Below are 16341 nucleotides of genomic sequence, written 5' to 3' on the forward strand. Positions count from 1 at the left end.
TCTCTCAGTTGGGCTACTGCAATGTGCTCTATCCTTGAAAATATTTGGAAGCTACAATTTTACAGAATTCAATGGCATGGACAGTTTTGGAGGCCCTAGGGATACATGTAACACCATTATTGCGCAAGCTACGCTAGTTGTCAATTTGATGCCGGGTCCGATTCAAGGTATTGGCTATTACCTTAGCTCTTTATGATATGGGTCCTGGGTATCTGATGAGCCATTTTGCTTCAATGGATTTGGCCTATCCCATTTCCTCCAGCAGAAGGGTTGTACTATGTATCCCATTTGTCAAGAAAGTTTGGTTGGCAGGGTCTAGGAGAGCAGCCTTTTAGGCTGTAGTCCCTATGGTTTGGACCATGATCCTACTGGGAATGAGACCCATCCCTATCTTCTTGCCATTCCAGAAGGGCCTTAAAAATTGGCTCTGCCAGTTTGTTTAGAGCCCCAATGGGCACTCTAAAATGAAGTGGATTGACAGACAAGACTCCAATATATACAGTAATTGTTTAATGCAAACATTATGTAAGCATGTGTTTATATAGCTACCATCCTTGTTTCAACTTACTGTATTTTGCATAAATTACTTCCATATATCATTATACTTTTCCATACAAAGTCTACATCTATAGGCAATCTGATCATAGGTAGCAAGTGTAATCAGGTGTTCAATCCATTGAATAAATATGACCATATATTAAACTTTCCAGTGTTGCTATAATAAGGGCATGGAACATCCATTTATGTTGTGTAGATGTTAAATACCATGTACTTGTTATGTAATTCAAAAGAACATTATCCTCTGAAAATTTCATATTTATTTAGTCCACTGCTTTCTCCCAAAAGACAGTAAATTTAGGAAATTGTAAAAACTTATGTTTTAAAGAAGCATTGTCCTTATTATGTTTACAACAACATTCCGGACAATCCTTATCTATACAGATTAGAGTCTGTACAGTACAGATATAATGGAGTCCGAAAATTCTAATTGTTATTTTTGTGGTATTCTATGAGTCATAATTAAACACTCCTTCTATAAAAATAAAAACAATCTCCTACTGTTGGAGAATTATTAGATAGTCATAAGCAAATTCAGGAGTATCATTAAGTTGTGTCAAACTTTATTTGTGATGCACTGATACCAAAATGAACACTAATAACTTTTTTAATAAATATAATTTACCCATAGGGCAGAATAGCAAATTACTTACGAACGGGTAAAGTCTGAAATATCTCAATTTTACTGTATTCTCCTTGCCCTTTTCCATTTACAGCGGCAACTTTTATTTCATATGTTGTATTTGGTTCCAGATTGCTGAGAATAACCGTAGCTAAGAGAAAATGAAGAAAAGCTTTATTTAAAATAGCATATTTTATGAGAAAAGGGATATATTAGGTTGTAATGGTTCTGCTTCATTTATTTCACAAGGCTAACATCAAGGCTAGGTACATTAATTTTTATTTGGAAGAAAAGCTCTTGATCTCTGATTCTCATCCTAATGGGATGGATGTAGCATAGGATCTGAGATGTTGAATGGGATGCAGTTCATTACATGCTACACTTTCCTTATCCCTATCATGTATTTCAAGCAATAATTTATTTCTTCACTCCTTTTGCTGAGGTTTGGTTCCCAATCTCAGGTATGCTCATAGGTTTACAAACAGTTTGCCCCAATGAGAAAACAACTGGGTGGTGAAAGAAAAGAAAGACAGAAGGTGGTTAAGCTTGTGTAACAATCTGCTTATCACACTGAAGGTTCGCTAGATTTATGTAATCACTATACTTTGAGAAAGAGATGCTGAAAAAAAGTATCACAGTACTGTTGTAAAAATCAGTCTTTCTTGCCATTTGTCTGTCAGAGAAGTTCTTTTTTTAAAAAAGTAAAAACTGTGGGACCTGGGAGAGCATTGCATTGAAAAGTTCAACTGAAAATATAGTATAAATTTACCACTGCCAAGGTTTACATCTACCATCAACCCTGACCATGCTATATTTTTTCTATGATTCTATTGGCACCTGAGTGGAATAAGAACAACAACTAATATTTATGTCTCATAATGTGCTAGCTGCTGCACATATTCTACTAAAATATTTCATGTGTCTTATGTAAAGTCATGTATAATTTATATTCTATTTCTGTCAAAATAACAACAAATAAATAACCACCAAGGGGAAAAGGAAGAAACAACTGCTCTGGTAGCGAGATTACAAAAGCAGATACTTATTTAAAAAATTGCAGATTTGTAAACAGGAATGACTCAAAATGCATGATGTTTTTACAGATATTGTTCACGAAAATTATATATGCCTAAGAGCTATTTTTCTGGAAATCATCATATTAAAAGAGAAAAGGGGAGAACTGTGCCCACAATTTTTACCTAGTGGTCAAAATGTTATCAATATTCTTCCAAAGGTAAAAAATATGCAATAATAAGCATGAATAATAGCTTCTGAAACTACTACTGAATTTCAACAAGCAAACAAAAAAATATTTATTTACAATATTAGTCAGTAGAAATGCTATTAGTTATTACCTGAATAAAACATATTCAAAATATGTGTTTAATTTATTACCAAAAAATGATTTCTAAACAAAATCTATGTTTTTTTTTAATACCATCTAGAGCAGTAGTTCTTAATAAGGACTTTAACACTCTCCAGTGAGCCATGCCAATGCTAAAGGGACTGAGGCTGCTGCATCAGGGCTGTTGTTGCTCTGAACTTCTAGGGAATCTGCCTCCTGCTCTTCTCTGGACATGGCTGAAACTGTATCAGTCAGGAGCATAACAGCATCATCTGCCAGACAATTAATCAACCTCTAACCCATAATCTCTTTAAGGTTATGAAAACTGTTGAAAAGTAACTTAATAGATTACTCTACATGGAGGGAAGTGTGTAGTAGGGTGCCCTAGGGCTCTGTTCTGGGCCCAGTGCTCTTCAACATCTTCATCAACTATTTGGACGAGGGGATAGATGGGGAACTCATCAAATTTGCAGATGACACCAAGCTGACAGGAATAGCTAACACTCCAGAAGACAGGCTTAGGATACAGGAGGATCTGGACAGACTTGAACACTGGGCGCTATCTAACAAAATTAAATTCAATGATGAAAAAGTAAGGTTCTACATTTAGGCAAGAAAAACCAAATGCACAGGTGTAGTACAGGTGGTACTTTGCTCAATAGTAGTAACTGTGAAAGGGATCTTGGAGTCCTAGTGGACAATCACTTAAATATGAGCCAGCCGTGTGCTGCAGCTGCCAAAAAGGCCAAAAAAGTGCTAGGCTGCATTAACAGAGGGATAGAATCAAGATCACGTGAAGTGTTAATACCACTTTACAATGCCTTGGTAAGGCCACACTTGGAATACTGCATCCAGTTTTGGTCACCGCGATATAAAAAAGATGTTGAGACTCTAGAAAGAGTACAGAGAAGAGCAACAAAGATGATTAGGGGACTGGAGGCTAAAGCATATAAGGAATGGCTGCTGGAATTGGGTATGTCTAGTTTAATGAAGAGAAGGACGAGGAGGGACACGATAGCAGTGTTCCAATATCTCAGAGGCTGCCACAAAGAAGAGAGAGTCAAGCTGTTTTCCAAAGCACCTGAAGGCAAGACAAGAAGCAATGGATGGAAACTAACCAAAGAGAGAAGCAACCTAGAACTAAGGAGAAATTTCCTGACAGTTAGAACAATTAACCAGTGGAACAACCTGCCTCCAGAAGCGGTGAATGCTCCAACACTGGAAGTTTTTAAGAAGAGACTGGACAGCCATTTGTCCGAAATGGTATAGGGTTTCCTGCCTGAGCAGGGGGTTGGACTAGATGACCTCCAATTATTATTATTATTATTATTATTATTATTATTATTATTATTATTATTATTATTATTATTATTATTATTATTATTATTATTATTATTATTATTATTGATGAAGACAGGAAGACTTTTGGCATTCTCCAGTCATAATTTGTTATGATAGTCTTCTCCCTATCAGTCCTACATAGTGCTGTTGCAATTCTTGCACTACAAGCTACAGATGACTCCTGTCCCCCTACCTGACTGCAGCAATCTGTTGGTCGTTTCTAAGATATTTTTGATATATATGAGTGTAATCCTTTTAATAAATTGCATTGGTTGTACTGTAGTGGGTTGTGTAGTCAAGCATTTTTTGATAAAGTACAGGTTTACAATATTATGTTGTTAGATGTTGTATAAGTGATCTTTTTCCTCTTTCTGTTGTTCCAGGTTGCCTGTGTTCATCTCAATAGCATTCTTAATAGTTCCTCTTCTGGGAGAATAAATAGTTATTTTGGAAGTGGAACACTTGACTAGCATGGTTAGCGTTCCAATAGTCTTGGGTTTGTAGTTGCCATTGTTTCCTCTGCTGTTGAGGATATCCAGGAAGGGAAAATGTGTTGTTTACTTCTTCTCTTGTGCATTTTATACCTTCAAATATATTGTTCATTGTTTCATTGGTCTTCTTGAGTTATTACTGTACTATGATAAATGTATTGCTTATAAACCTGATCCATACTTTTCATTGTATTTGTGGGAGTGATGTAGCTTCTAGAAACTGCATCATGTCTCTGCTATCAATCTGGAGACTGGTGACCTCACTCTCATTTATTACACTCTTATTGTAATAAATTGCTCAATTTGATTAGAATCCTAAAAATCATTGTATGTTTATAACCTCTGGCACCAAATTACAATCTTTAAATACTGCTTCAATTATAATATATGAAAAATGGTACAAAATGTTGATATTAATTTATATTAATTTGTCCATTTTACATATATAAAATCTTGAAATCTTAGAAATTTACAATATTTCTTGAATCAACTTTCTCAACCTCATTTTTTTTGACACTCCCTACTTCTATATGTAATTGACATGTTAGTTATGATATATCAAACCATTCTTTCAGGGCAAAGGCCTGTAAACTTTATCCTCTTTTTCACATCCAGAGATTGTGTGAGGTAAGAAGCATAGAATTTTAGGCAATTTTTTTAAATATAGTGGCCTCAGAATATAGTCTGGCACCTTCTAGAAGGCCATTAAGACTGAACTGTTTTGAGACCTTTAAGGGGCTGTTGTTTATTTGGTAGCTGCTTTATTGTGGTTGGTCTTTATTCCCATGCTCTACTTATCATTTATTTTGTGTTATTTGTGTGTGTGTGTGTGTACATACATACATACATACACACACACACACACACACACAACTTTATATCTACATCATAAATTGGGTACTTTGTCAAATTCCCTTGTTAATATTGTTCTATCTGTTTACACAAGACAAAAATGTACTTGTCTTCATTTGATTTAGTACCACTTCAAATAAGTAGGAAAAAGGAAAGCCCAGTCAATATTCCAAAATACATTTTTAAATTCTGCATTACATGAGACAGAATATATTTTCATATTTTTGTTCTGCAAATCATTTGCATATATGCAGTAACATTTCTTGCAACACAGTCTGGCAAATTATTTCTAGAAGTTGAATGAAATAGTGTATTCGAAGATAGAATTTTAAAATATTATCAGCAAATAACCCATAGTTAAATTCAATACTATACTTCTAAAATAATATTTTCTTTTAAAATAATATGCAAATACATGTAACAATGAAGAGTGTTCACACATAGCATGGAAATGTTTGTAAATCCTTTAAAATATCTTATCATTAATGACACCATACAAGTAACATCTATAATCTGAGGGAAAAAGATCTATGATCTTAAAAGGAAAAAAGGAGAATATTATTTCCTAGGCACAGTAGAAATATAGTCCACTAGAATGCCTCCTGTTGAAAAGAATTTGAAATTTGAAAGAACTAATTGTTCCTAAAATATAAAAATATAAAAATATGAAAACTGACTAATTATTTTAAGATTCATCCTTTTTTTTCTTATTGCAGACTTACTCTGGACTGCATGTGAAAGAACAACTTTCCATGTTTCTGAAGTGACTTCTTTTACATCTACTTGGTAATGATGAATTGGGACACCTCCATGAGAATCTGGTTTATTAAAAGATACTTTAGCAAAGGTCTGTGATACATCTACAATTTTCACTCCATGTGGACTGGATGGTACATCTGGAGAAAAAAAAAAGAACATATAATAACATAGCAAAATTAGGCAATATAAGGAACAATAAAGAGTAAGTTATTTTATTACATGGGGAAAACATTAACAGTATTAAATAAGCAAAACTGATCAGTACACTGAAGGGTTGAAAATGGGGTCTGCAGGAAAGTTAGCCTTTTTTGAGACTAAAACCCTTTGGATAGAAGTTTATTGCAAAATTGTATGCTACGATTTACATATCTAGGTTCAACTTTTTGTTACCAAAAAATAAATAAAATCCATACAATTATTTTTTATTAATGCAAATTCTTCCAAACTTAAGGGTTTTTTTACATTTTATTTAACTTTTCCAAGATAAGTGTTGCATTCATTCATTTTGGCCCTTTTAAATTACATTTAAGAAAGTCAAGTAAATAAGGTTAAAATAATAGAATTTTACACTATAAAAGATTTACAGGAACAACATTAAAATAAATTACTAAAACTATTTTTAACTTGGTATTTTTGATTGAAGAAAATCAAAGTATAGTAAATTCATTTTTTACTGTTATAGAATATTTTAGGATTTTTGGAAATTTTGGAAGATAAAACTGACAAAATAACAAACATCTTCCAAAACATCTCTGAACTCAAAAGGAGGTTCCAAACTTGAATTAACATGCTAAAGAATTCCATTGGGTAGATGGTAATTGATTCAAAGAGATCAAAGAAAGATAAGGAGTATATAGAAATACTGTACAGCAGACGTCAACATCCAAGAAATCTTAGAAGATATTCCCTACTTCTAGTGTTAGAAGATTAGAAGATAAATCAGCACCTAAGTGATTACTAATTCTGAAGAATAATTAGTAAATCTCTAATAAAATAATGCCAATAAATCTGGGGAATGACACATTAACCAACATATATAGTAGGAGGAGATCAAGTATACTGCCAATACGAAATAAAAGAGAGTGTGCAAATTATTATTATTAAAATAATGATACATTGTTATTTTTATTTTATAGAACTATTATTAAAATAATACAATCTTGAAACAATACAATTATTAAAAATAAAGAACTATTCTAAGTCAGAGTGAGGGCTCAATTAAGGCATGTCTGGGAGATAACCAATAATCCTCTGAAGACTCTGGAAGAACCACTCACTGCTTCATTATTCTACTGGCTGGTAACTTATAGTCTTCCTCACATCTAACATGTCATTTCAACTCATTGGTTCTGGTCTTGATCCACAATGCAGTAAAGTATATATATGTTCTACTGTGTATGTGACAACGCTTCAGTATTTGAAGAGGCAAGCATATATTACCTATAGCATCTTTTCCTAGATGGAAAAAGACTTCATCACTTTGATAATCCTTCTCTTAATTTTCTCCAAAATATATAGCTATGCTAACTATATTGTGGTAGAATAGTAAAAATAAATCTGTCTATGGCAAAATACAGTAGACAAATTACTTGCCATGATCTGAACTCTATGATCTGTATTTCAAGATAGTATTTGTCTTTTAGCAGTTACAACACATTGCAAGTTCATCTTTAATTTGTGGTAAACAGGGACATATAGTTCCCTTTTACATGTACTACTACCAAGCACATTATCTTATATTCTATGTCTTTGCCATATATTGTTAGCACATTGATAGAGATATATCATATACCTTCTATTTTTTCTCTTAAATTCAGCTTCATTTATTAAATTTATTCTCAAAGAAGATAGAGACTTCAGTCTTTTATCTAAAATATTAGTCACCTCTCCAAATTTATGTCATCTGCAAACTTTATAAGGGTTTCCTCAACTGCCTATCCAAGTCATTGATTAAAAAAAGAGAAACTGTTGCATGGAGCTTATGACAGAGTTCCACAGATTTAGTACTTTTCTCCAAGACGAAATGCAGCCACTAACTAGCATGCTTTGAGTGAGGTAATTCAACAAATTGTGAATCCATCTTAAGGTGTTATCATCTAAGTCCCACTTTACTATTTTCTGAGAGAAAATATTGTGCTGTACTTTTTCAAGGACTTTGCTGAGGTCCAGGTATGCCATGTCTATAACATTCATCCAGTCTATCTCCTAATGTGTCAAAAAAGGAGATAGGTTTAGCCTGGAATGATCTGTTTATGACAAATATGTGAGGCCTTCTTTTAGTTGTAGTATGCCTATACAAGTTCTCACAAACATTCTCTTCATAGCCAGTTTGATGACATTAGGCAATATAGATGCTAGGCTGAAAAATCTGTAGCTTCCTGGCTCCTCCCTTTTCCCCTTTTTGAAGATGGGAAGATATTTGTTCCCTTCCTGCTTTTTGGAATCTCATGAATCCATCATGATTTCCCAAAGATAGTTTTGCTACTATCTGGGATCCTGAATTCCTTTTAATTTGTCCAATTAATTAACCCCTTGCTTATCGTGTCCTTGCATCCTAAGATATAATCTATATGGCCTTTGAGTCTTGAATTCATTTAAATTTATTATCTCCTAAATACCTTCTTTTTGTCTATAAGAAAATTAAGAAAATTCTTCCTTCCCATCACCCATTACCAATTTATCACTTTTCTCCAGCAATAGATATACACTCTCTTTATTTTCCTTTTTTTTCTAACATACCTAACCCTTTATTTTTTGTTGTTTATCTGTCACAAGCTTCACCTTATACTAAACTTTAGCCTTTCTGACAGAGTTGATATAATTTCTGGAACTATTTTGAATTCTTCTTTGGTTATGTTCCTCTTCTATTTCTCATACATGCCCTTTTTCTCTTTAGTAGTTTAGTGAGTTCTATAAATATCATGCTGCCTTTTTCATTCCTCTGTGGTTTTCTTTCTTCCTATGTGAAGAAAAATTGTAGTTTAAGTATCCTGTTTTAGAGGATTTCTCATCCTTCCTGGACATTTTTCTTCATTAGGATTTAGACTATTAAACTGAAGCAACTTTTCTGGGATTTTATCCCAAAAATCTCTTTGAAGTGCAGCATGAAGCCCTGGGTCAGCCAGTTTGCATCACTTCGGCAGAACCAGTAGCTAATTTTTGTTGTTCAGGCCCAGAATGGACTTCCGGAAGCGGCATCCATACAGAGAACCAGTTGTTCACATATTTGAATCCCACCACTGAGACATCCCCTGGGCAACAGTGTTGTTACTGGCAAATACTTTAAATCCAAAAGCATCTTTAGTTAGCTTTGTAGGTATTTTTACACAAATACATACATACGATAGATTAAAAGATAATATGATCACTTTTTTCATGTTTGAATCAGGTTGACTTATTCAACTAAGCCCTTGGTGAGTTTTAGCTCCCTGGTAGCTAAAAAGTTCTTTCTTCTGTCTTCTCAAAAATAAATTTGTCCAATAAGAATAAGAATTTGTTGGAGCCTTGTCTCTTAACATTGCTCAAGATAATCAATGTTCTCCAGTGTAATGATTATATACCTCTTTGAAAACTGGTAATCTGCAGCAGAAAGACTTTATTCATATTTTCAGAATGTCCAGATTCTCTGTAATGAACTCTTACTGTTAATTCACTTTTGTTTCTCTGAATCCTTTTACAACTTTAAAAAAGTTTTCAGTCCATTAGTTCTGAAATTTCTGAACAAATAGGATGGGTAGGTGCATATGTGTGTAATTTAGATATTCTGAGCCTGTTTGTTGGATCAATTCCTTTTCAGTATACTAGTACTGTGCTCTGGTATTCCAGTACTTTGTGCCAATCATCATCCCATAAGGTTTCAGTGATGCTTCCACATCAAATGTGTCTTTCTGAATTAAGATAATTCATTATTATTTTGTTTATTTCCCATATTCTGTGTATCTATATATAAAAAAAATCTGATGTAGTTAATATCACCTATTGGTCCTCTTGTTGTAGCACCATCATGACTTCCTATTTCTTACTTGTGTTCTGCTTTGTTCTGTAATGACTTTGGTTGCACATTTAGCTCTTTTGTTCCAGTTTAATTTCTTCCTGATAAGACTGGAAAGGTGTCTGCCAAATACCTTTCTGTTTTTTTTAAAGGCATAACCATTTCCTCTCAGGAGTTCTTTGTTAAACTAAGACCATTGTGGTAGAATTCAATATCTTGTTGGTCATGACATCTGAATAGCCAGTTATTGATTCAAAGTTATCTCTTTTTGTGCCATCTCCCTAAATTGGGACTGTTCCCATCTCCTTCATCTTTTGCCCTATGTCTCATGGTCTCCATATACCTTTTCCATTTCATACACCTCCTGCAATGTCGTATCATTGTATTCACAACCATTTTGATTTCCTTCAGCAAGGAATCACCCACCACCACAACATGCTCTTCTTTATCATTGGTTTCTTCAGTCCATGGGGGCTTTCATTCAATTCATTCATATTTCAGATATGACCATGTGAAAGCATTTGCTCTTTGAAATAAGAATAGGAATTATCATAGGGTAATTTGTTTTCAATATTTACATTAAACTATGTGAAAACACCATCAGAAACTGAGGAGCTGAATGCTAACACATGAGGCTGACATCCACATCTATCTTTGTGACAGGTATGACTCCCTTAAATACCTGTGCGATTTCATAATAGGCATTTGAAGGAAAATAAATTGAAATTATATGTTAAAAAGGTGGATTAAAAATGGAGGGCATTAAGGGGTATGCTATCATGGATTTTGTCTTTACCAACAAATAAAAGTTTGAGTATAATAAAATAAATAAAAATGCATAGTTAAACTTCTTGATTTCAAAACGTTTACTTAAAAAAAACTCAAAGATATGGATATTTGAATGGCTGGTTTCAATAAACTAATAGAAATAGTGAGGAATTTATTCTTTAAACAAATTTTATTAAATTTTTCGGTTTTTACATCGAAGTAATTAGGAAGCAGCATGGAGGGGTGACTGAGGAGGACACTTGTTTGATCGCGGAATTGTGGCAGCCCTTCCGTTTGATCCAAGGCAGCTCCTTTGGATCAACGAAGAAAAGATCGGCCATTAACATGGCCGATCACCTAGCCGTACCAGCCAAAAGTCCAAAGTACTATTAAGCACAATGAAGCACCGTGGAAGATCTGGATGAGACCCTTTTTTACCTCTCTTTTACCCTAACTACCTTCCTGTGAAAGCCTTCTGAAACTTCTTCCCCGCTCTTAATATAGCGGCGTCTGAATACCTTGGGAATCTAAGCTTTGGAACAAAAAAAAAGAATATCTAATTTTAATAACTAAATAACTGGATTTTTACTCTTTCCCCATTTTTTGAGGAATTTATTCTTAAAGGAAAGATATTACAGTTGGCTGGGCCTTCTTGTAAGAGAAGTTAAGTATAAAGCATTCTGCAACCATATCAGTGAGGAAAAAAACATCCAAAAATACAATCTGAGTGGATATACAGAATAGATTCAGGAAGGAGTTGAGATTAAAGACAATCCTTATTGGAATGGAAGGATAATCTAATTACCAAGATTGTTAACAAATCTTCAGCTCAGAAATGTAGAAATTAGGTCAGGAAGGCAAAGGTGTAAAAATGAGCTAAGAAGAACAAGAGAAGCAAAGTCCAGCAAGATTTTCTTCAAATATACTAACAGCAAGAACAAATGATGTAGTGATATTATTGCTTACTTCAAATGAAAACATCTTAACAGAGCACCAAGAGAAAACAGAAGAATTCAACTCCTTTTTTTGGCCTTTGTCTTAACAGCCAGAAGAAGTGGCGATATGATAGATCAGATTGTGAACAAATGGAACAGGGGAAGGGAACAGTCTGTAAAAATGTGATAAGAAAAATTCTAGATAACTGGAATGTGTTCAAAACATTAGATCCTGATGAAATATACATTGAAATAATGAAATGGCTGAATATCATTTCAGTCTGTCAACTAACCTTAAAAGATCATTGGAAAATTAGGAGATACCAGGAAATTGGAAAACAACAAATGTATTTCCCCTTCAAGAAAGGGGGGAAAATCTTAGTATGGAGCTTAATATAAATATTTGGAAAGTTTTTAAGATGTTTCTGGACAGCCACATCTTGAGGATGATTTAACTGATTTCCCAGTTGCACTAATGATGTTCCACCATTCTTTAGTTCTCTGGTGATTTTTATTACTAGATATCATAATGCCAGAGAGATGATAAATCTGCCTTTTCTTAATGAGATTACATTCTTCCAAAGAAGAAAGTACTCAGTTGGGAGGTGCTTATAAACTCAAATCTTTCTTTGATTATCCAGACTGAATCAATAGCCAAGAGTGCCTTCTACTAATTTTAGCTGATATAGTAACTGTATTCCTTTCTGGAATAAATTAACTTTAAACCTTGTACACATGTTGGTAACTTCTAAGATTGCCTAAGGCAATGTAGTCCACATGAACCTGCCTTTTTGTGGAGTTCATGAACTTCAGCTGGGACAAAAAAGTAGGTCTTGGATAAAATTTAAGGTGTTTATATACATATACATATATTATTAAAGCACTTCACTAGCTGTAAAACTGTTTCCAAGCAAACAACATGTGTTGATTATTGCTTTAAATTTGTATGGTCCAGGTATTTCAGAAAATGCCTCTTTCTAACTGCTATGCTTACTAAGATCATCTAAGTGATTCAACTACAGTTGGTATATGTTTGTCTGATGGTGACATGGAATCAAGCTTCCTCTGTAAAAAAAACTAGCTTTTAAATATATATATATAAAGTTTTAAAGTTAATTTATTCCTCAAGGAGCTAAAAGGCCTAAGTTTTATTACCTTTTAAAAATTCTATAACTACATAGTTCTGAATTATTAGTTTTTTAATATTTTACTAATTTCTTTTTAATTGTTTTAAAGTCTGGATTTAAATTTGTTTTTTTATCATAGATGTAAAACAGATTACAGTGTTCTGCAGCATATTAAGGTATGTAAATATATAAAAATTGGTTTTATAGATCGTGGATTATATTTTCTTTATTTGAAGGACACAGAAAACAGAGAGCTGAAACAGGAAATGAAAGGAGAGGAGAGAAGTGAATACTTACCTTGTAGATAGCTATAATCTCCAAAATATGGAAGGTTAGACTTAGTTTGATATTTGGCCTTGTTGAGAAACTTTTAAAATCATATTTTACATTCCTTTTATTAATTTTAGTACACTAAAATAGATGCTATTTTATAAAGAATAGAAACGATTTTTTTTAATCTTCCAAGATATTTTTATATAAATAAATTACTTACCAGCCAAGGCAAGGATATATTCTTGATATCTTTTCCCTATTCTATTTGTGGCTGTACAATTGTAATGTCCAAAGTCAATTTCAGATGTGGGAGCAATCTTTGTAGAAAGGAGAGAGGGGGAGAAAGAAAAAGAGAGGGAGAGAGAGAGAGAGAGAGAGAGAGAGAGAGAGAGAGAGAGAGAGAGAGAGAGAGAGAGAGAGAGAGAGAGAGAGAGAGAGGAGAAAAGCATGAATCAGTCTGTATGTAAAATTGACAGATCTGAATCATATACATATAATCTCTAAATATAATCCATAATATTTTTCATGTGACCAACACTGTAAATAATAGGGGATTCATAATTAACAATTGTAATCCTCACTAGAATTGTTTGAATTGACTAGAGATGGGGGCCATAGATGTGATACAAAGCTTTAATCATGCATTTCCCAACTTTCTTTTTTTCCAATGTAGGCACTTTCATAGAAGAAAAAGGGGGGAAAAGGTTTGTATGAAGCCCTGTACCGATTTTCTGAAAACTGAAATTACACATGGAATACTATTCTTTAATCTTTTTTTCTTTCTAGAATAAAATATTTGATAAAGAAGTAAACAGTTTCACACTATCTCAAATAAATGATAACTGGTAAAATATATGCCTGAATTTTTAGTAAATAATATTAATATATTTAGGGTGATGGGGAGGAAAGTATTTTGAATAAAGAAAGTACTAAGTTATCACCAGTGGTGGGATTCAGCCAGTTCGCACCACTTTGGCAGAAATGGTAGCTAATTTTTTGTTGCCCAAGCCCAGAATGGACTTCCAGATGAGTCATCCACACAAAAAACTGGTTGTTCACGTATTTGAATCCCACCACTTGTTATCACTGAAAGCTTACCTCTAATATCAATTTGCTTTCACTACCATGAGTCTTTAAATGAGTTGTATTTTCTACAGGTAAAACCAGTTTTCCTCTTCTCCACTGAATAGATGCTGCTGGATTGGACAGAACATCACAACTTATGTTGATAGGATTTCCTTCCCAAGAATAATAAATTGTTTGATTTGACACAAAGATTGGAGCATCTGCAACACATATTTATAAAAGCATATTATTGCTTTGCCTTAATTAAAATTACATTGATCAGTTTAATAAATATATGTCAATTATTTAGATTTATCAAAACACTGTTTTAGAAACTTATGCACATCCTAATAATATATGAAATATAACCAAACATTTCAATTATAATTATTACTTTTATAATATAACAAAATTAATTAATTTCAGATGGACAAAATCCTATATATAATGGTGTAAACTATTCAGATCAGCAATACTTTAACTGTAAAAACCATTAAAATGTATAGAAATTAAAGCATTTAATTATGCACTTTCCACAAAAAACTTTTCTGGGATTAATTATTAATGCATAAGAGCATCTATTTGTCTCAAACACATCAAAACCATGAAAAAGCAGGCTGATTTTTTTTCAGGCATATGTTTTCTATACCATATTTGTCTGTTATTTTGTTAAATTCTCAGAGGTTATGTAAGTATTTTGTTTATCTTCTCTGTGGTCAATGACTGCTATTTTTATAGCATTTCTGATGCTGATTTTTTCTAGTTTCAGATATTTCAGATTTTTTCTAGTTTCAGATAGATAGACAGACAGACAGACAGACAGACAGACAGACAGACAGACAGACAACCTTTATTGTCATTTTTTACTGTGGGCACAATGGCACACATTAAAAATGAAATTTAGTTGCTTGCTCTCAAAGTGTACGCATACATAACACACATTTAAACATACTATATACAACATATGTATAGACTTATACCCTTACACATAAGTAACATATAAATATTAATCACTGTCCATGGATGTTAATGGAAGGAGGAAGCTTTAGAGTTCACAAGGTTAATACTGTATGGAACTGTTGTGTTCTTTTGTATTCCCCCCCCCTTAATCCCCTATGCACATCCTGATCACCCATTAAGGGTGATTGCCCTTCTCCATCTGCATACAGTTTCATGCCCGTTGCTGGTTGGCTAACTAGCAACGGGGTCTTACCAGCCAATGGAATTGTGTGATTACAAGCCAGGGGAATCCCATAAAAGAGGTCTCCCCTGGCCCAGATGCCAGTCCGGATTTACTTGATGCCTTGCCAATAAACCGAGAGCTGACTGTCACTCGACTCGTGTCTTACTGCCTGCGCGATCTAACACTGGCGACGAAGGTGGGATCCCAGTAAGACTGCACGACAAGGGCAACCTCGTGGCAAGCAACCTACTTCGAAGCAAGAGCTCCTCCATGCAGCCTTCCGAAGCAAGGAACTATCCGCGACTCCAAGATGGCTTCCACCTCGAAATTCTCGTCTTCCCTACCGGCATTCAACCCAGAAACAAACGACTGGGCCACATACGTGGGAAGATTCGAGCTACACCTGGCCGGGAATGGGCAACAAGGCATTCCCGGGGATCAGAAGAAGGCCTTATTCCTTGCGAACTGCGGGGACGAGGTCTACCATGTGGCCCGCTCCTTGGTCACTCCAGCCAGCATCGAGGACACCCCTTGGGCAGATATCCAACGTCTGCTGGCTGGTCAGTACGGGATCTCCGAAGGGTTCCTAGTCGCAAGGAACCACTTCTACAACTGACGACAATGGGCGGGCGAACCCATCAGAAAGTACCTCGGAGAGCTCCGATCGATTGCAGCCCGTTGCGAGTTCGTCGCCCTGGAAAATATGCTGCGGGATCGACTCGTCATGGGGATGAGGGACGAGCACGTGAAGAAGCGACTCATCGTGCGTCGAAGTCTCACCCTCAGCGAAACCCTAGATGAGGCCCTCGCCGCAGAAGAGTCCGAATCCACAGCCACCGAGATGAGACGGGGTGACATCCATCGCACCCATCGCGAGCCAACCCCCGATCCGGAGGCCACCGAATCGGACGAGGCCGGCGAGGAAGAGACCGTCCATCGCACCTTTACCAGCCGGAAGCAGCGAGCATGGCGAGACGAGCGGGACGACCTCGAGTGTCCAGGGTGTTTGGGGAACCACACACGAGCAAACT

At 34.8% G+C, this 16341-nt stretch overlaps 1 protein-coding gene across 1 annotated transcript in view; it reads right to left on the reverse strand.

Moving 5' to 3' along the window:
• NCAM2 (neural cell adhesion molecule 2) overlaps positions 1–16341 on the reverse strand; it is a gene marked incomplete at its 5' end in the record, with an annotated part of 70897 nt that overhangs the window by 33595 nt on the left and 20961 nt on the right. Inside the window, 4 exons of the mRNA XM_015828268.1 lie at positions 1212–1331; positions 5932–6105; positions 13283–13379; positions 14161–14348. Coding sequence (XP_015683754.1) covers positions 1212–1331; positions 5932–6105; positions 13283–13379; positions 14161–14348 — 579 coding nt within the window. The remainder of the gene's footprint in view (positions 1–1211; positions 1332–5931; positions 6106–13282; positions 13380–14160; positions 14349–16341) is intronic.

The sequence above is a fragment of the Protobothrops mucrosquamatus genome, unplaced genomic scaffold (assembly GCF_001527695.2).
Source record: "Protobothrops mucrosquamatus isolate PMUCROS unplaced genomic scaffold, P.Mucros_1.0 scaffold4360, whole genome shotgun sequence".
Taxonomy (NCBI): Eukaryota; Metazoa; Chordata; class Lepidosauria; order Squamata; family Viperidae; genus Protobothrops; species Protobothrops mucrosquamatus.